Source organism: Chelon labrosus (genome assembly GCF_963514085.1).
Source record: "Chelon labrosus genome assembly, chromosome: 1".
NCBI lineage: Eukaryota > Metazoa > Chordata > Actinopteri > Mugiliformes > Mugilidae > Chelon > Chelon labrosus.
This window is the reverse complement of record NC_140337.1, coordinates 27,875,873-27,896,142: the sequence shown is the minus strand read 5'-3', so window position 1 is coordinate 27,896,142 and position 20,270 is coordinate 27,875,873. Positions and strand designations below refer to the sequence as shown.

The 20,270-nt window shown below is 41.5% G+C and overlaps 2 protein-coding genes across 2 annotated transcripts in view; one reads left to right on the top strand and one right to left on the bottom strand.

Annotated features, from left to right (window-relative positions):
• Window positions 1-20,270, top strand: part of LOC311503226 (uncharacterized protein) — a 33,832-nt gene that overhangs the window by 8,164 nt on the left and 5,398 nt on the right. Inside the window, exons 2-13 of the mRNA XM_084565830.1 lie at window positions 3,683-4,179; window positions 4,397-4,558; window positions 4,667-4,728; window positions 7,981-8,083; window positions 8,196-8,281; window positions 9,344-9,444; window positions 11,237-11,307; window positions 14,682-14,789; window positions 16,252-16,322; window positions 18,001-18,118; window positions 18,239-18,403; window positions 20,143-20,238. Of these exons, the coding sequence (XP_084421956.1) occupies window positions 3,862-4,179; window positions 4,397-4,558; window positions 4,667-4,728; window positions 7,981-8,083; window positions 8,196-8,281; window positions 9,344-9,444; window positions 11,237-11,307; window positions 14,682-14,789; window positions 16,252-16,322; window positions 18,001-18,118; window positions 18,239-18,403; window positions 20,143-20,238 (1,461 nt within the window). The 5' untranslated portion in view covers window positions 3,683-3,861. The remainder of the gene's footprint in view (window positions 1-3,682; window positions 4,180-4,396; window positions 4,559-4,666; window positions 4,729-7,980; window positions 8,084-8,195; window positions 8,282-9,343; window positions 9,445-11,236; window positions 11,308-14,681; window positions 14,790-16,251; window positions 16,323-18,000; window positions 18,119-18,238; window positions 18,404-20,142; window positions 20,239-20,270) is intronic.
• LOC311505256 (tripartite motif-containing protein 16-like) lies at window positions 11,623-14,663 on the bottom strand. The gene has a single exon (XM_084568722.1). It carries the CDS (start codon window positions 14,104-14,106, stop codon window positions 12,436-12,438), a length of 1,671 nt encoding a protein of 556 aa, XP_084424848.1. The 5' UTR covers window positions 14,107-14,663; the 3' UTR covers window positions 11,623-12,435.

Sequence of the window (20,270 nt, the reverse complement as noted above, 5' to 3'; positions counted from 1 at the left end):
TATTTGTTTTCTGCCTTTGTGCTTCTTTGTCGTTGTTTTGTGTCTTTCTGTGATAGTTGTGTGTATTTTTTGGCAGTTTCTTTGTGATTTATGTTTTGTGAGCTTCTCTATAAAAAGTTGCATCTTGTGTGCGAAGTTGCCAGTTAGCTGCCACTCTGTCAGGAAAACAAAACAGAAGGAGGGATTTTTCTGTCATGTAGCTGTCAGTTACTCATTAAGGTTTGTCAGAGCTGCCTCTCTCTCTCAGTATTGAGGTCAGAGCCGACACTGAAGGAATGTGGAGCAAAAGCAAAGAGGGATGTATGGAGGGATCATATCTGGGTCGTCATTCTGCAGTGGTTGGTTGGACTTCAGTGTTTTGTCGTCCCAGTGAGTGCACTGCGGTGTCACAACATGCATCTGAGCCTGAAGCCACTTCTGCCATCTGAAAGTCACAAACGCATTTTTCATGTTCCCCAGAGAAAAAAATTGTCTGCAAGGGTCACATCTGTGATTCTGAGAGTAAAAGAAAAGTGAGGATGTTTTCAGGGCTTTGTGGGGTTCGGCTATTTGTGCAGATCTACTTGTAGTCGTAGTCGTCTTTGTGCTCTTTGTGTTAATGTGTCTTTGTTGCAGTTTTGACTTTTTGCTTGTGGTTCATTTGCATTTATTTCTAGTTATGTTGCATCTCTGTGGTTGTACTTCCTCTCTACCACTCTGTCGTAGTTTCTACTCCCTTTGTCCTTTCTTTGTGACCATTTTGTGTCTTTTCATGCCCATTCTATATTTTTTTGTGGCTGTTTTGTATCTTTTTGTGACTGTTTTGTGTCTTTTTGTGATAGTTTTGGGCTTTTTTTATGTCTTTTTGTGGAAGTTTTGTGGCTGTTTGTGGCTGTTTTGTGTCCATGTGCGGTTGTTTTGTGCCTTTCTGTGGTTGTTTTGTTTCTTTTCGTGCCTGTTTGTGTCTTTTTATGCTTGTTTTGTGTCTCTTCATGCTTGTTTTATGGTTGTTTTGTTTCTTTTTGTACCACTATTGTGGCATTTTTCCTTTCTTTGTGAACATTTTGTGTCGTTTCATGCCCACTTTATTTTTTTTTTGTGGCCATTTTGTATCTTTTTGTGTGTTTTGTGGTAGTTTTGTGCCTGTTTTGTGACTGTTTTATGTCTTTTTGTGCTAGTTTTGTGTCTTTTGTGCTTGTTTTGTGTCTTTTTGTGTCTTTTAATGCATGTTGTGCGTCTTTTTGTGCCTGTTTTGTATTTTATGTGGTGGTTTTGTGTGTCTTTGTGTTTTTCTTTTCTGTTTCTGTAGTTGTTTTACATCTTTTGTTTAATTTTTGATTGTTTTGTGTCTCTTACAAAAGTTGCATCTTTGTTGTCATAATTCCTTTGTGGCTGTTTTGTGTGGTTGTGTTACGTCTCTTGGTGATTGTGTCTGTTGTAAACTGGTGCTCTTAATCCACCCATGGGTTGAACCATTCACAATAGCAGTGCTTGTTTTAGCAGCAGTAGCAGCACTAGTAGTAGTTTTCTCTCTGACTCCAGTTCAAACTTGACCCCATTGTCCAATCAGAATGCTTCGTGTGAACCAGGTCATTAGTTTGGCCACGGTCTATTTTTACACCTTGAGTCGCCTGAATGGATGATGTCATGCCCACTGCCCACCCCCCCACAAAAAAAATTGAAGATGAAGAGATGAGAGAGGAAACAACGTGGAGAAGCGAAAGAGGAAATTCAGGACCAAGTGTTGGTGTCGTTTTAACTCGCCATGACCCGATTGTGTTGTCTGCCAAGTAAACAAACTGTCATTGTTCATAACCGGGTCTGTTACCACGACGATTTGTTGCACTCTGACCGGTTGCCACGGTAGCGGATGGCAGCACCAGGCCTGGCATCTGAAACACACACTTCTCTTAAACGGTGCAGAAGGAATTGAACAAATCGTCGGATTCCGTTGCAAATTCAGCCAATATTATTTCATTTGATTTATTTTTATTATTTATTTATTTATTTAAATTTATCAAATCTAAACAATTAGTTCAGTTTTTTATTAAGTATTAAAGTGTTCTGGTAAATGTGGCTGAAGACCAACTATAATGTTAATTTTAATGGAAAGCTTAAGTCGTAACACATAAATTAATCTTTAATGCGTTGTGTTTTCTTGCCTGTTTTTTGCCTTTTTGTGTTTCTTTGTTGCTGTTTTGTGTCTTTTCCTATATATTTTGTGTCTCTTCATGATAGTTTTGTCTTTTCTTGTGACCGTTCTACATCTTTGGCTGTTTTACGTTTGTATTTTTTGACACATGTTTGACCTTTGTAGTCATACTTCATTTGTGGCTGTTTCCTATGTCTTTGTAGTTTTCTTTGTGGCTGTTTGTGTTTTTCTTTGACTGTTTTCTGCATCTTTGTGGCCATTTACATTCTTGCACCTCTTTGTAGTTTGTCTGTTTTTATGTTTTTAATTAACGATATGTTCTGAACAATTCAGTTAATCAAATCACATAACTGAAAATGGAAGGAAGAAGCAGTTTGTGTATTTAACTCTAAACTTTGATAGATATTTGAGATCATTTGTAACTTGATTCTGACCAGTTGTGTAACACCCTCACACACATCAATACTATATACATGTATGTATATGTGGGCACAGGCCATCCTAAGGAGAACATGAATGTCCCAACCAATTTTCACTCATGGTGATGCTTGAAAATAAACCCAAAGGTACCTAGACTACTCATCTACTCATCCTAAGACAAGCAACTAGCGATCTTATGCAAATTACTTCCATGCTTATTCTAGCAACTAATTTTCCTATGCTAGTCATTAGCATCCCAGGACTAGTGACTTCCCTAGGTTTGTAGCAAACTTTTCTTGTAAAGTCCCTAGCATCCCAAGGATAGCAACTAACTCTGCTAGGCTGGTCACCATCATACCTATGCTGTACTACATTCCAAGATCTAGCAACTAGCAATCCTAGACAAATCACTAGTATGCCTAGGTTTGCAGCCAACTTTTCTTGGCAAGTCAGTGGCCTAGACTAGTCACCTACATACAAAGGCTGGCAACTAGCAACCCTTCCTTGCAAAGCTACTCTCATACCTGTGCTAGCAACTAACCTTACAAAACTAGCATCCCTAAACTGGTCACTGTAGGCATAGCTAAGCTAATCATTTACGTTTTTAGGCTGGCAACTAGCAGTCCTTGGCAAGCCACTAGCATCCCAAGGTTTACAGGTAACTTTTCTGGGAAGGTCACTAGCATCCCAAGGCTAGCAACTGACCTTCCCAGACTTGTCACTAGCATCACTAGGCTGGTCAACATCATACCAATACTATACTACATACTAAGGCTAGCAAATGACAATCCTACAACAGTTACTAGAATCCCTTGGATTTCTGCTAACTCTCCTTGACCAGACAATAGCATCCCATGTCTAGCTACTAGCTTTGGTAAGCTTCTAGCTGGCGTCCCTAAATTGGCCACATTATACCTAAGCGAGTCACTTGCATACTAAAAGAAGCAACCAGCAATCCTTGGCTAGTCACTAGCATCCGTAGACTGTGCCATAGCTAGAGAGACCAAACACAGAGCTAAAAGAGAACAAATATAAACCTAAAACATGTTGTCCCTCAACGTACCAAACCAAATAATAAAATGATTTCAAGTTTGTGGCCTTTTACTCAAATTCATTTTAATTTCTCTCCAGGTCTCTGCTTATCGGCATCCTCTGACCTGTCAACACCCTGCGAAATTCCAAGTGCTCTGACCCGCCTTCCTCTTTGTCACTTCGCCCCTCGCTATGGTCACCCATCATCCTGGTGACCTTTCAGCCCGCAGCCAATCCTGCCTCCTTCCCTCTTGGCTGCCGTCCAATCATCAGCGGTGATGCATGTTATGGGCAGCGTTTCCCCGGCCAGCGAGAGCGAGCGTTTCTCTTTCCAAGATGGGGCTGTAGGCTTCGCCATGCCTATGTCTCCTCCTTCTCCTCCTCGCTCTCCTTCAAGGTTGTCTGACCACGAAGGCGACCAAATTAGATCTCCTGGCCCTCCTCTTCCTCCACCTCCTCCTCCTCCTCCTCTTCTTCCTCCTCCTCCTCCGCCTCCTCTTCTACCGTTGCTTCCAGGGCTAGTAGACTCTGCAGTAGGCTTGAGGAAGAAGAAGAGGGTCAGGAGTTTCAACTGGAAAACGATTTCAGAGGATCAGGTAAAGTCGCTGTTTCGTTTTTTGGTATCGCCTCCACATTTGATTTAAAGACACTGGTCACAGCAAACCTAGAATAGTCACCTTCATCCTACAGCTGGCAACTAACAATGCAAGTCAAGTTACTTTCGTACCTATGCTAGCAGTTGACTTTCCTTATGTTAGTCACTAGCATCAGCAGTAGTCTGAAGAAACTTTGACGGTAAAATGTGCGTTGCAGGTGAAGGGGCGGCCCAACCTGTGGACTCAGGGCAGAGTGCGGCAGCAGTACCAGATCGACGTTCAGACCATCGAGGAGCTGTTTGGTCACAACGACGAATCAAAGATCACGACCACCAGGGGAAACCCAACCAGGGGCTCGTTCAGAGAAGCCAAAGAGGAGGTGAGTTTGTGGCTGCTGTTTGCTGAAGGTCTTGTGTGGACAGTTTATAGCTGAGCAGTGACTTCAAACCAGCACCTGTTCACCTCTGTCTCTATGTCTTTTTGCCAGGTCTCCATTCTAGACTCCAAACGGGCAATGAACATTGGAATTTTCCTCAAACAGTTCAAAAGGTAAACCGTGTTTTTGACACTCTCCATATGCGTTCCCGTCTGTACTTGTGCCCTGGTGAACTTGTTAAAAGCAATCACTCGTACTGTCACACTTCAAAGTACACATCTGATCAATTACAATCCAAATACTCGGATGTATTCTTGCGCCGTTGAGGATGATCAAGGATACATCTGCAGGTAACTTGCGTCGCATGGTGCATTTTACTACTGTCATCAAGTACGCTGCTGTTCCAATTCAGGAATTGTCTCATAAATATAGGCAGAACATGACAACGAAGAAATGGAACTGCAGAGAGACACAAAAAGGACAAAATGCGGCAAATCCAAGAGACAAAACAACTGCAAAGACATGCACAGCTACCACATGGATGCAACATGGTTTCAAAAGAGCCACAAAAGAACAACAATGAGGCGTTGAACGACTTTAAAGTCCCATGGTTGTTGCTTGTATCTCACAGGCCGCAATGGAGTTCAAGCACCTTTGCTTGGAAGTATTGTACCTTCATGTTCCAGATTATGTGAAGGTCCGACATAATTTCTTAAGCTTTTATAAAATATTGCCAGGCATTTTAATAGTTATTTCATTGATTAATACCGTTGTCATGAAACCAGAAACAGGAAGACACTATTCTCCATCAAAGTGCTAATTTCAACACACAAGCTTAATGATCACAGGTTTGAATCCCAGAGGAGATTTCTAAACACGTGCTCATAGCCAGGTACCTGTCCTGCCAACACAAGTAAATTTCTGCTGCTGCCCAAATGGGTACCGTTTAGGAATGTGAATCCAGACAAGCATACTCCCTGACGTTGACGTTGGCGTGACGTGTTTCCTCACCCTCATCTTTAGGTGTTATGGGTAAACAGATGTGGGGATGATGGCGTGTTATGCAGCAATGCAGATGGGGACGCTAAAGACATATGACTGATCCACGTTCATGTTGGATTAGATGAATGGATGATGTAGATTCACCAAAACAAAATGTCACTGCAAGAGATGCCAATTGACTGCAATGAGAAGGGACACAACACTGAGAGAAAAACACAAAAAAGTGACCCTAAAGAGGGACATCATGACCTCAAGGAGCTACATTTTCACTAGAGAGAGGCCCACCATGGCTATAAATGCACACAGTGACAACAAAGACTCACAAAATGACTACAAAGAGGCACAATGGTGACAAAAAGAAAAACTGACGACAAAGAGGCAGAACATGACGTCATATAGTCCATGACCATGGCTACAAATGACCACAAAAGAGAAAAAATGACAACAAAGAGTCTCACAGAGAGGCACAACCTGGCTACAAAGTGATAAATGACTGAAAACAGTCACAAAATGACCACAAAGAGGTACACCATGGCTACAAAGGCACACATGATTCACAAAGACTCACAAAATGACTACAAAGAGTCAGAACATGACTCACAAAGATTCACAAAATGACGACACAGAGGCAGAACATGACTACAAACAGATAAAATGTTAACAAAGGCACAAAATGATGACAAGGACATGCAACATGACTAAAAGAGACATCAAATTGCTGCAAAGAAGCAACCCTGAACTACAGAGACACAAAATGAGACAAAATTGCTGAGAATAGGTCTTGGAGTTCAACTTTTTGGTATTGTGCCTTTTTGGTATAGTTTTTCTTTTAATTAACGCATTAAAGAACACTTAAAGTTCAGTTTTCCATCTCCATTCATTTGCATCCCCATCAGAGGTCAGTGTTCGGGCAGGGAAGGGACCAAAATGGCGTCCACAGGCAGCGTAGTGTCCTGAATGTGTTTACGTTGTAGTGACTACATCAACATGTTCAGACTGGGCTGCTTACCAAACACAAAGAGAGACATAGAGGCATGAGGGAGTCAGAGACGGCTCAAGTGATGTAAGCAACCATGGCTACCAACCACAGCATTGTGACCACTAACAGGTGAGGTCAGTAACGCTAATTATCTGGTTATCGTGGCTCCTTTCTGTGGGGAATATATATAGGGCAGCAAGTTGAAGTCGTCCAATGAAGGGTAGGAGCCAGAGCATTTCTAGCATCCCTAGGCTGGTCGCCATCCTACTTAGATTACACTCCATCCTCAGGCTCAATGAAGCATCCCTAGGCTAGCTGCTAGCTGTATTTAGCTTATCACTAACATGCCAGGGTCACCAGTAGACCTTCTCAGGCTGGTCATTTGCATCTCTACACTGTCACAGGCCTAATCACCTACATCCTAAGGCTGTCAACTAGCAGTCCTAGCCAAGTTACTTTCATTCATATGCTAACCGCTGCTTTTCCTAGGCTAATTACTAGCATCCCTACGCATCTCAGGTTGGTCCAAAAAAGGTTCAAAAAAGGCAACTGGACTTGTAGAGTTTTTTTGAGAAGATGTTTCACAACTCATCCGAGTAGCTTCTTCAGTTCTAGGGGACTGGTGGGAAGTTTGAGGTTTAAATTTAAACTTCCCACCAATCCCTCACCTGGATGACTGAGAACCTTCACAGACATATCCCAGGTTGGTCACTTCCACTACGAGACTAGTCACCTACATCCTAAGGCCAGCAACTTGCAATCCTGGCCAATTCAATTGTGTCCCACAGCACACCTTAAGATGTCTAGAGGGGTCAGGGCTGGTTCCCTGGTGGCAAAAGGAGGGACCTACCCAATATTAGACAGGCAGTCATAATGATATGGCTATCTGTGTATGTTGAGTTTTGTATCTTGATACTCCATTGTGGAAATTCCACTTTTAGACCATTTTGACCACCATTTATCATTCCAACAGAGGTGATATGTGACGTTTTCTGGTTTTCAAAACACTTCAGCTTCTGCTGTCGGTTTATTGCATAATTAAAGAACACAGTTTAAAGGTGGGATACGTTGATCAAAGTAAGACGGACAAATTAATGTTGACAAAGAAACAAAAAGGAAGATTTAGACGAATGTGTGGTAGAAATTAAATGAACGGCTAAATTAATTTGGAAGTAACAAATAAAAGGTGCAGAGAAAGGCTAAAGATAAAAGACATTTTTAGGAATTTGATATATTTCAAAGTATGTCATGTGAGATGAAGGCGCACAACATTAGTGGTGTGCATGAAGAAACGCAGAAACATTAATGAAGTAGGAATCTGAGAATAACTATTTAATCAAGTGTCGGAACATGTGACATTTTATGCTAATTGCAGCGCGACTTTCGCACATTTTTGTCAAGTAATTTGTCGCCTTTAATTAAATGTAAAACCTTCCTCCTCCAGGTCCAATCAGACGATAGCAGATGACATTCGCCATGGCAACAGTGAGCAGTTTGGGGCGGAGCCTCTGAGAGAGCTGTTGAAACTGCTGCCGGAGACAGAGGAGGTGACACATGCACTCATTGACACAAACTCACAAAAAAAAAAAAAAAAAACCCAACCCAGTCCTCACAAATATAGAAACACTCAATATGACCATGTACCTACCTCATGTGAAGGTGAAGAAACTGACGGCGTACCGAGGCGACATCTCTAAGCTCCCGCTGGCTGATTCCTTCATGTACCTGCTGATTCAGCTGCCCAGGTAAACGCACACTCAGTGGTAGAAGGTACATTTACTCAAGTACTGTTATTCAGTACTTTCCTGAGGTTCATTTTCAGGAAGTACATTGCTGCTTATTCTACAAGATATGACACCTAACAAAATATATATTATGTCAAGTAAAGGTTTCAGATGTTTGAGTTGTCACAAAGAGACAATTTGTCCCTGAATCATCTCTTGTTTTCATCTAATTAACTACTTTAGGCCCAAAGTATAAACTGCAATTTACCATTGTTAAAAAATCGAATTCCTATTTTTGTTGCCTGTTAAAATATAAAATAGTGCTTCCTAACATATGTTTACTTTTAGAAAGAAAAACATTTATCAATGCCTATTTTTATTATTTCAGAGTTGCTTATTTATTAATAAATTGTTTTATTACTTTTTTTTGCAACATATATGTATATATTTAGAAAAATCTGAAAAACTAAATCATGATTCTTCTTTTTTTGTCTCCCATCACTTCACTCATAACCCTTCAGATTTATTATGTGATCCTTAAAGGAGACCCTACCCCCGATTTGGGGGTTCCATTCACAAGTGAATGGAATCATTAATCCCTTCATACAGAATGTTATGTAATGAACTGCCAATAAACAGGTCACATGTGTGGTATCTTTTGCCAGCAGAAAAAAAAAAAAAAAAACAGAAAACGCAGTCAAATGTCAATTTTCACATTCGGCATGCCAGAATTTCTTCTAATGTCTCAGCATTTCACCAAATCCAAAAGCAACTGACCTCAAATGCAACTAATGAACATAATTTTTTATCAAGTATGCACCACGTGGTAACTTGCCTGACAGAATCTTAGCCCTGTGCCTCAATTTCATACACGGTCCTTCCCCAGTGGGCTAATGATGGCACTATAGATAACAAATACAATACTGCCAACTTCACCTGAAGGTTAGCATTATAATGGTATGCAATATGTCTTGGTAGCTGGTTTCCCTGAGGATTTACATGTGTGCACAACATCTTGATGCAGTGTTCATGTCTACTGGCTTGTTCCTCACATAAAAGTAGTTCATTCTTCTGCCTCTGTAGTTACTCAGTCCGCATCGAGTCCATGCTGCTGAAGGAGGAGTTTCCTGGAATGTACAAGGCCATGAAACAAGACATTGAGATCCTCCGCTGCGCCACCAAAGGTATCAGTCAATATAGCCGTATATATTTTAGTGCGCACACTTTGTCTGTTTGTAGGAATATTTTGTGTTTTTATCAACAAATCCCATAAAAGACCAGAAGCAACCCAGTCTGTCACCAAATACTCACCATTTTCATTTTAATGTTTATTTATTAACACGAGTGATGACACAATGCAGGAATTACCAGATTCCGTAGACTTTATATTATCAGTTTGTCTTTAACAATCCCATCAGCCTGAGCAGTGCTGTGTGTTTAGTCAAATCAAATCAGCTTTGTTTGCATTTAACCCATCCGTGGGTAGCTACGCAATACACCCGGGAAGCAATATGGGGGTTTTGGCTGCTTGTTCTAGGCAACTCTAACCTTCTCTAACCACCAGGGAACAGCTCCCACAAAGGGTTCCAGTCCAGTGATTACAACTATGGCTGCTACAACTTGTCATCAATGACTACATGAATACGTCAATTTTACTAATATTTACTAAAAAAAAAAAAACCCTACCCAAATGTCAAAAGTGAGGAAATACTCTTGTTGTTGTTGATATTTTTGCCCTGAAGGGAGCAGTAATACAGCCAGTTGGCTTACTATAATTTAAACTTCTCCTCAGTGTAGTTGAGCCGAGTATTTGAATCGCTATACCAGTGAGTTTAGTCGGACGGTTGGTGTTGATGGGCGTTGTTGTGTCCTCATCTGTTGTTTTTTAGAAAAAAAACTCTACAGAAACTCAAGAGCAGATGCTAACGGGCGATGCTAATGAATAGCATGGCATCGCCGCACGTAAAGACCTCTAAAACCAAACCAGGTAGATTACCATGAACGTTCCTCTCTTAGTGGGTGTTAGCAACGTTTAGCGTCACAGCGTTGAGGTCCTGGCTTGTAAACTGCTAGGTGACTGCAGTGTTTCAGCTAATTTACGACGATAAATTACGCAGTTACAGAAAAACATTGTTTTTATGTTTTAACAAAACCACAAAAGCTAACTTATCGGAGAAATTACATGATAAATAGTACTTCAGGATATGTCGCATTTCCCCTTCGGCTCATGTGGAGGGGGCGGGGCTTGTTGCCTAAGCTACAATCAAGCTAGCCATGAAGTCGCCCATCTTTGATTACATTTTGTGCCAAAAAAAGGTTCAAAAAAATTCTAATCTGTGCTTTTGAAATTAACTTATATTATGACGGAGTGAATTTTGCCTTGCTGAATGTTGTAATTTTTTGTTTTCTATCCATATAATGAACTTGCTGTCTTTAATCCACATTAACTTATTGTTGTTGGCGTTCAAAACAGTGAACACCGGTTCCTTTAAACCCCTGTTCACAATCCACGATTAATCCCTTCATGTCAGAGGAAGAAGTGACTCTTTAAGCTGAGGAAATGTAAAGTGGAAATCGGATTTGTGATTGTGAAAAGTTAAAACGGATTTGGTTGTTTGTTTTGTCTCCGTCTCTGGTACAGATGATTCAGAGTAAGACGTCAACATACGACCTGCAGTAAATCACTGTCCTCCTCCCTTCACACGCTCCACTCAATACAAACTAACACCTTGAATATTTTTGGCAGTGTGTGTGTGAACTTGATAACTAACCCTCCACATGCTAACGCTGCCGGCGGTGACACAACACACTGTGGGGATTATAGCACTTGAAGCTCCTTTTATAATCAACTTCATCTTTGTGTTCATTTCCCTCCTCATTTTTTCCTGTGATCTTTCTTTTCAGACGTTTTTGCAGTAGATGTTGATGTTTTCGGATTATCGTTCTCGAGCTAATGATCTCTCTCTGTCTCTCCAGAGTTAATGTGTTGTGAGGAGCTCCACGCTGTTCTCCACCTGGTGCTGCAGGCCGGAAACATCCTCAACGCCGTGAGTGAATAAATACAACCTTTAAGAATAATTGGCCAAGGAAGAGAGAGGAGAATGTGGTGGAGAAAGCTGCAGAGCAGACTGTCTTAGGACGCCTAAAGCAACCCTAAGCAACTCATCAGAAAAATCAACATGATGAAAAGCACTTAACAATATGTCCCCTTTGGCTCATGTGAAGGGGGCGGAGCTTATTTCATATGCGACAATCCAGCTTAGCCTTTGATTAAATTTTGTGCCAAAAAAAGGTTAAAAAAAATTCTAATCTGTGCTTTTGAAATGAATTTATTCTATGACAGAGTGAATTTTCAGTTGACGAATGTTGTGATTTTCAAGCTACTTAACCTTAAATAGGATGGTTTTTGGTACTTGTAGCTCTTTTTGTTCTTTTTGTTTTGTTGTTTTTGTCCTTTTGTTCTCTTTCCGTTCAATGAACTTAAAAGGGAATTACATTATTATCTTTTAGTTAAAGAAAATGTTCATGGTGGAAACTGTGGCGGAGTAACCTGCAGAGCAAACTCCCTTCGGACCCCGACAACAGCCTTTTAAGATAATCCCAGTTTTTCTCAACATGACAGATGCCCTGTTAATGTTGTGTCTCTTCGGGTCATGCCAACTCTATACAATCGTAGAGATTCAGGAAATGCGCAAAGCTCAATTAAATTCCATTTATTTAGTGTCAAGATGCCTTACAGCAATCCAGAACATGAAACGCCTAGAGCAAGCACTAAAGAGAAACCTTGAGCAGCTCCTGTGAGGGAAAACATCTGCTCGAGGCCGGCTGGGTGCAGACAGAAAAACAGCGAGAAGTAGGAAGATGATATATACATCTGATTAACATGCAGAGTACAGGATATGGCTGATGCACTAAGGAAAATTACTGTTAAAATTATTCAAGAAAACGGTATGAGACCCATGTTGAGACTAACATAAAGTCAATCCATATGTTTTAATGGAAGAATAAACTGGTTATATTGAAGAAAACTCTTCACATCAATCAATATGTCCACATGATTAGAAAATTAACTCAATTATTCCTCTTAACACAAATGACAGCGGCTTTATTCATCATGTGAAGCTTCACCTTGAGACTAAAAGACACATTTTAACTGTCCCTGAAGTGACTTCTGTCTATTTGACTTTAATCAACTCAGCAGTGACTCCAGGATAGAGATAAAGTCCAGCATAGAGAGGCTGAGTGAATGTGGTCTGGACTCTGTGGAGGAGAGTCATGGTTTCAGAGACGCTGTAGAAAGACAGAATACCTGCTCTGTGATCCAGGTACACTCCTACTCTGGAGGAAACAGGAACTGAGACGTCAGATGAGACTTTGTTGTAGTAAAATATATAACAGGCTGTGAAACAATTTAATGACCAAGATTTGTCATTGAATCCAAATCCACATTCATCTGAGCTCCCTTCTCTGCTGATATTCTTGTATGCGACTGCTACATCAACTCCTCCTCCTCTCCACTCCGCCTCCCAGTAACAACGTCCAGTCAGACTCTCTCTACTCAGGACCTGCCTCCAATCAGTGAATCTGTCTGGATGATCAGAGTAAGACTGTTGTTGTTTCATTCTTGTTACTTTTCTGTTCCCCTCAGATAATAACAGCTTTATGTGTGCTGTGTTTGGATCCAGTGTGATTTCACGTGAATATTTCAAGAATTCATCTCTGGTCTTTGGCTCTGGTTGTGGCAGTAAAACATCCACTTCAGTCACTGTCAGTGAGATGTTTGTCCATGTCTCTCTCAGAATGTCCTGTAGTTTCTCTCTGGTCTCTGTCACAGCTGCTTTCACGTCATCAAAGTACCTCAGAGGACGAATCTTGATGCTGGATGAGTGTGTAGACTCACTGGGTGGTGGCAGTGAGGGGTAGTTGTGTAGAAACTGGTTGTGATCCTCTGTGTTTAAGAGCTGCTTCAGCTCGGAGCCTTTCCTCTCCAGCTCAGTCATCTCCTGCTCCAGCTTCTCCTGAAGATCTTTGACTCGACTCTTCTCAGTTTCCTGCTGGGATCTGACCAGCTGCGTCACATCAGAGCTACTTTTCTGGATGAGACGGATCATCTCAGTGAAGATCTCCTGATTGTCCTCCACTGTTTTATCAGCAGAGCCATCGATGGTCTTCAGCTCCTGTCCAAGCAGCTCCACATCTTTCTCTCTCTCCTGGATTCCCTGCAGGGTTTCTTGTAGCATCACCTCCATCTCCTTCTGCTTCTCAGTCCTTTCTGCTGCAGCTGAGACTGTTTCATGGCCTTTATGTTCATCCATTGTACAGAGATAACAGATACTCTGCTGATCAGTACAACAGAAAATCTTCATCACCTCATCATGACGAGAGCAGATGTTCTCCTGGAGCTTCTTGGAGGGCTCCACCAGCTTGTGTTTCTTTAATGGAGCTGCATCATAGTGAGGTTGGAGGTGTTTCTTACAGTAAGAGGCCAGACAGACCAGACAGGACTTGAAGGCTTTCAGCTTCCTCCCAGTGCAGACATCACAGGCCACATCTTCAGGTCCAGCATAGCAGTGATCAGCTGGAGCAGCTTGGAGTCCAGTCTTCTTCAGCTGCTCCACTAACTCTGCTAACATGGTGTTTTTCTCCAGGACAGGCCTCGGTATGAAAGTCTTCCTGCACTGAGGGCAGCTGTAGATTCCCTTCTGGTCTTCTTCATCCCAGTGGCTTTTAATACAGTTCATGCAGTAGCTGTGTCCACAGGGAATAGCCACAGGATCCTTCAGTAGATCCAGACAGATGGAACAAGAGAAGGTTTCTCTGTCCAGCTGAACTCCTTTCTGCTCCATTTCACCTCTCAGTGTCGACGACTGTGTGAGTTTCTGTTTGCTAGAAGCGAAACTAGTTTGAGCTCTGATCTGAACAACATGTGATTCTACAGTGAATGGAGCCTGTCAGCTCTCACACTTCACCACATGCTGGTTACACCCATCTTCAATGTAGAGATCTAAAGGGGAGGGAACAAGGAAACATGAGGAAATTTGAGTGGTTATAAGACATTGACTAATTCCTGGAAAAGAAAGAGTTTGAAACTTTTTACAGCAGAGCACATTTAAAAACGTTGGTCAGCTAAATGTTTAGGTGGTAAAATGAGCTAAAACACAGTTTGATGATACATTTTCATGACTACTATAATTCACATACATTTGATGAAATGGAGAAAATAACCACTGCAGTAGACGTAAGAAAATCACAAACCCCTTCACTACATCCTTCCTTGTGAGGAACACTTTTGTCGTCAGTGTTGCCTGGCATTAGAACTGGTGCTTCATGGGAAATGGAGTTCTCCTGCTGCACAGTCTTCAAATGTCCAGGACTGTGTTTGAGTTTAACATCTGTGTTGGTTGTTTTGTGTGTGTTGCAGGGAGGCTATGCAGGAAACGCGGCGGGCTTCAAGTCGTCTTCGCTCCTGTCTCTGGCCGACACCAAGGCCAACAGACCGGGCATGAACCTGCTGCACTTTGTGGCTCTGGTCAGTTTTATGTCATTTTGTAGTTTTAACGTGGTCGTGAGGCTTCATTGTAATAAATCCCAATTTGACTCATTTTAGTTGTTGTGCTGTTCGTCCTTGTCGTCGTGTCACATCTTTCTTTTTCCTTTGTCTTTTTTTTTTTTTTTTTGGTTGTTCTTTATGGCCGAAGAACATAAAATGTTGAACATATAATTATGCTTTTTTCATGATATATGAAATGTGTAATCTCTTTAAGTGTTTGGTTGAAGAACTTGATGTTTTCAATGAATTTATATCTTCTTCCTGCTTGAAGACATCACATTTTCAAACATAACCCTAACCCCAGGGTTTAGTTTTGCCTTAAGCAACAGATTTTTAATCCATAAATACATTTAAATAATGTATATTTTTACTGATTTTGTTCTATTTATTCATTAGAAGTTTCTTTCTTTCAGTCATTATCATACCCTAGGGTTAGGGTTAGGGTTAGACAAATTAAGTTTTGGGTTAAAGGGGAACATGTAATATTTTTAAGGAGGAAGAAAAAATACATGTATTGAACACATCATTTTCTTTAAACGATGAGATTTATGTTATTTTTATAAAGTACATTTTTCATATATAATTAAAATTAAGGGAAATTGTATGTTTAGCTGTTGCTCTCTGAGAAAAACATCAGTTGTGAGGTTTCTCCTGCTTACAAATTGGACACGAGAACAAAATCAGTAAAAATGTAAAAAGGTTTAAATTGCAAAATGTGATATTTTCAAGCAACAAGAAATGTGATTATTGAATATATCAGTTTCTTTAACCAAACACTTTTATGTGTTTTTTCTTATGAAACATTTTATATAGAATAAAAAAGCGTGATAAGGATCTCCACTAAATCTCTTTCCTGTGTTAATCTAATGTGCTCAGATACAGTATAGTGGGTGAATTACATATTCTTATGAATGCTGTACAAAATATTGTTTACAGCTAATAGATATTTACAACTAGTTTCCTGACAAATACAATATACATGCAGTTTTTCCTCAGCAACATGCAGCTTTTTGTAATTTCCTAAAACCCATCTAATGATATGTCATGTAGTTTTTGAAAAGAGTCTTCATCAGGGAAAATATGGCCCTTGGTGATGTGTGCACATATACGAAAAGAGGAAGCCAAATTAAGGCCTGTGGGTCATCTGATCAGTTTTTTTTTTTTTGTTTTGTTTTGTTTTTTGCATTGGTTCATATATGAGTTCATCTCTCTTGAGATAGCATTGGCCAATTAAATGGGTCAGTGGGTCTCATTTTATATCTGAACTCTTGGAGGCAGTGTGGTACCATAGAGGGTTAAGGTCTCTCTGTGGTCATTTTCCTTCTTGTTAAGCTTCATCTTTGTGTCTTTGCTGATTCAGTCATCAAGAGTTTAGACCTGACCTGTGACAACTCAAATATTGAACGTATAAAACTCAGATTGTTGCTGTTTTTTCTTTCAGGAAGCTCAGAAAAAAGATGAGAAGCTGCTGGAGTTTCCTCTGAAGCTAAGTCATGTCCAGGCTGCAGCCAGGTCAGACATGCTTTCATGGTCACATATTAAATTTCCTATAATCTTCTGCAAGAATGGCAGTGGTATCCTCTGCTAGGGATTGGCGAAGTCGGTTAATGTTGCCAGAGAAGGAAGTACGGTGGAGCTATCAGTATTTGACAAGGACTTCAGTTTTATTGCTGTTCATTTGTAAAAAGTCGCAGGAGAACCAGGATTTGATTTCAGTTAGACAGGTGGAAAAGACGGTGGGTTGGAATAGCGGAATTCAAAAGACAAGGAAGTAAGTCAAGATTCAGAAGTAGAGCCGGGTGTCATCAGCAAATGATGGAAAATACTGCCAAGAGAAAGAAGTGGAAAGAGGAATAGTAGAGGACCCAGAATAGAGCCATGGGGTACTCCTCTTGTAAGGGGTAAAGAGTTACTTTGAGTTACTTCCTAAAGATATGATTTAAACCAATCATGATAGGCGGTGTTCGAGGAAGGTGTTGTGGGAGATGAAACATTGGAGGCTGCACTTAGGCCAAGAAAAATAAGTCCAGATTCATCTTCCCTGGCAGCTGTGGCAGATCCCAGCCCTCACTGGGAACAGGTCCGACTTACTACCGGCTGCACGGACCAAACTCACACTCCTGATTGGTCCTTAGCAAGGGGCTATATGGCTCTATGGAATACATGTAGGTGGGATTGAGGAGTTTTTCAAAGTATTCCTTCCACAGCCCAACGATATCCCCAGTTGACGTCAACAGCTCCCTGCCCTCACCGAAAATGGTGTGAGCGTGTTGCCGCTTCCCTCCAGGCTATGCTGTCATTGCCCACTTGAGCTTTTAAGTCCCCTATTAAGACAATGGAGTCCCCAGTTGGGGCACAATCCAGCATCTGTCCTAGGATCTCCAAAAAGCAGGTGGACTCTGAACAGCTGATCTGCACATAAGCGCAGACAACATTAAGGACCCATTCCCTGACCCAAAGGCGCGGGTAAGCAACCCTTTCGTCCAACCGGGAGAACCCCAACATGCACGTCGGCCATAAGTCCCAGCCCCAGAACTGTCTCAAGGGGGGGGGGGACCCCGGTAACCCTTCAGGCCAGGCACACGGACTCTTATTTTTCTTTGGCATTTAGGGTCGTCTGAATCGTTCTTTGTTTGGCTGTTTGCCTATCCAACCAATCTGCTTTCGGAGACCCTACCAGGGGCACAATGCCCCAGACAGCATAGCCCCTATGGTCAGTAGGGCCCGCAAACATCTCCACCACGATAAGGAAACAGTTCAAGGAGGAGCTAAAAGTCAAATAGTTCTAAGTCTATGAAGGTTATCAGTCATCCTGGTCATGGTATATCCAAAAACATTAAAGGAAGGCAACTGGTCTTGTACCATTGAGGTCCAGTTGCCTTGCGTCAGTGTTTTTGATTAAATAGGTCTGAGTGCTTTTGACAGAAATGGCAAGGTTGAAATGGGACAAAAGTTATTTAGGTTATCTGGGTCCGTTATTGGGGTAGTTGCAGCAGTTTTGAGAGATGATGGAACATGACCAGACATCAGGGAGGAATGTATAATATGGGAGGGAGGCAGGCTTTTACTAGACTGGGTTGGAAGAGGTTTGGACTTACGAACTCTGTATGCTACACATATTTCCCTTTATCGCTTGAAATCAAGCCACATGCATTAGTTGATCGATAGAATGATTTGATGTTTCTGGTAGAATCCCGCTGGAAACGCTGGACGCCGATCTGCAGTGTCTGACATCTCGCACACGCTCAGTAGAGGAGAACGTCCAGAGAGACACTGAGCTGTTGCAGCAACTGGACAACTTCTTGCAGGTAATGCACACACATTTCAGTTATTTAAGGATGCCAATTAAACGTCTGGTTTTGTGCAACTACAAGGACTTTTACTGAATACAAACCCATGAACCTCATGTGTGCTTTGTCGTCCGTCAGCACGCCACGTCGTCTCTGTGCTGGTTGCGCGGCAGTCGTCAGCAGCTGGAGAAGGAAGGCGACGAGCTGATAGACTTCTTCTGTGAGGACAGAGAGACATTCAGGCTGGACGACTGCTTCGGCGTCTTCCACACCTTCTGCTCAAAGTTCACCAATGCCGTCAAGGTACGTTGGGTACTAGGGGTGTAACGGTACACACAAGTCACGGTTCGGCACATACCTCGGTGTGGGGGTCACGGTTCGGTAACCGCATTAGGAGTGTTCTCATACCATTCATTCATTTGTTCATACAGAGGAAAAGAAAAAGCACTTTTTTTTGTAGGGATAAACTGAGGTAGTCGGGTAGCAACTGGCACCTTTGGTAATTTCAATGTTGTATTACACAGTAAAATGTAAGCAGTGAACATACTCTCACATTAGCAATATTGTCAAACAAGTCAAACAAATATTTCAAATAGTACAAAACTCTCTTGAAAATATTACAAAATAAAATAATGAGTGTGTCTTATCTGCGTTGTCATGTTTGACGTGTTTCCAGCTACATACCGCACCTCCGCAAAACATCATCGGCAGACAGTCTTTGTCCGGTCCACCACTCGCATCCCATCGCCATTATGTTGCACCGTACACTGCTTTTCTTCTTCGTCTGTTTTTCTTCTTCTGTAGGCTAATGACGTTTGCTTTACCGCCACCTGGATTGAAGTGAGGACATTATTCTTTTTTTTTTTAATAGGCACTCGGACGTATTCGCCGTATGACTGCATGCACCAAACCGTGACGCCCGTACCGTGACATCACGGGACAAATGCAAATACTGTTACTACCCTATTGGGTACATTGGGATGTTTAGGTTTAGTCTTTAGTACAGACACAGAGAGAAACTCAGCATCAGCTCCTCTTTAGTCCATGTTTGATATGACTTTAGATTTTCTGTGGATTTTATGACTTGTTTGCTTCTTGTTTGCTGGACAGTTTTATTTCCTTTTTGCTGGTGAATCAGTTTAAATGTTGAAAAAGTCTCTGTGAGATAATTAGATTCAAATGATGACGTGGCTTCAGTTGTTCTGATTGTTCTCATGAAAAGGTTATTTGCTCCACAACATTTACATTTGACTCTGCTGACACCTAGTGGCCAAAGACAGAAACTGTCTCATTAGCCCAAAGTGCAGTAACTGACTTGACAAAACATTAGGTACACTAGTGAATGCATTCTAATCTGAATCCTCCTTCATGTTCTAATGTTGAAACAGCGTCAGAAAGGTGGTGAGTCACCTGGATGATCGTTTTAAATTATGTAGTCTGTGGTGCTCTTAAACCGTATTGAATTAAAGTGTTTCTGTTATTTAGCCTTCCCCACTGACTACAATGTCAAAATAATAGTAACATCTGTCAGCTTAAAAGTACAACTAAATGAAAACACATTTAAATCAACAGCTCTGTCAGTTATTTGAAACTAATGCTGAAAAGCAGAACCTTGATGAAGAGTAGATTTAGAGCAGGACTATTGTATAAGAATGTTTTCACTAGTGTACCTGCTAAAATGGCAAGTGAGTGGAATTGAAGCCAGACTGGAGTCTCTCTCATTGGTTCATGCAGAGTTTTTTTTTTGGTTTATTTTCTCTGTATCAGTTGAAACACGGCCCATAATGAAATCCAAATGACTACGCTAGGCTACAGGACTAGTGCATATTAGAATGTTTTGACTAGTGTACCGAACAAACTGGCGAGTGACAGTTTACGCGCGGACGATTTGTCACAAATAAAGAGGCTCATGCGTTACTTCCGGGTGTTATCCCATCATGCCTGTTATCTTGGGGCTTGTGTTCAGCTACAACCAGTTGTGTTGGTACTAGGGAAGATACTAATTGAGTGGCGACGTGACGTCTATCCCACTTTCTCTAAAGGAGAACAGGGAGAGGGAGGCTAAGGAGGCAGCTCGGCGGCGGCGAATGCAGGAGCTGGAGGAGCAGAAGAGGCACTCCTGGGCTGGAGGCGAGCAGGTAGGAGGAAACACAATGAAGACAATGAAAGA

Coding starts and splice junctions, on each gene's coding strand:
- LOC311505256 (XM_084568722.1), bottom strand. CDS start 14,106: ATGGAGCAGAAAGGAGTTCAGCTGGACAGAGAAACCTTCTCTTGTTCC.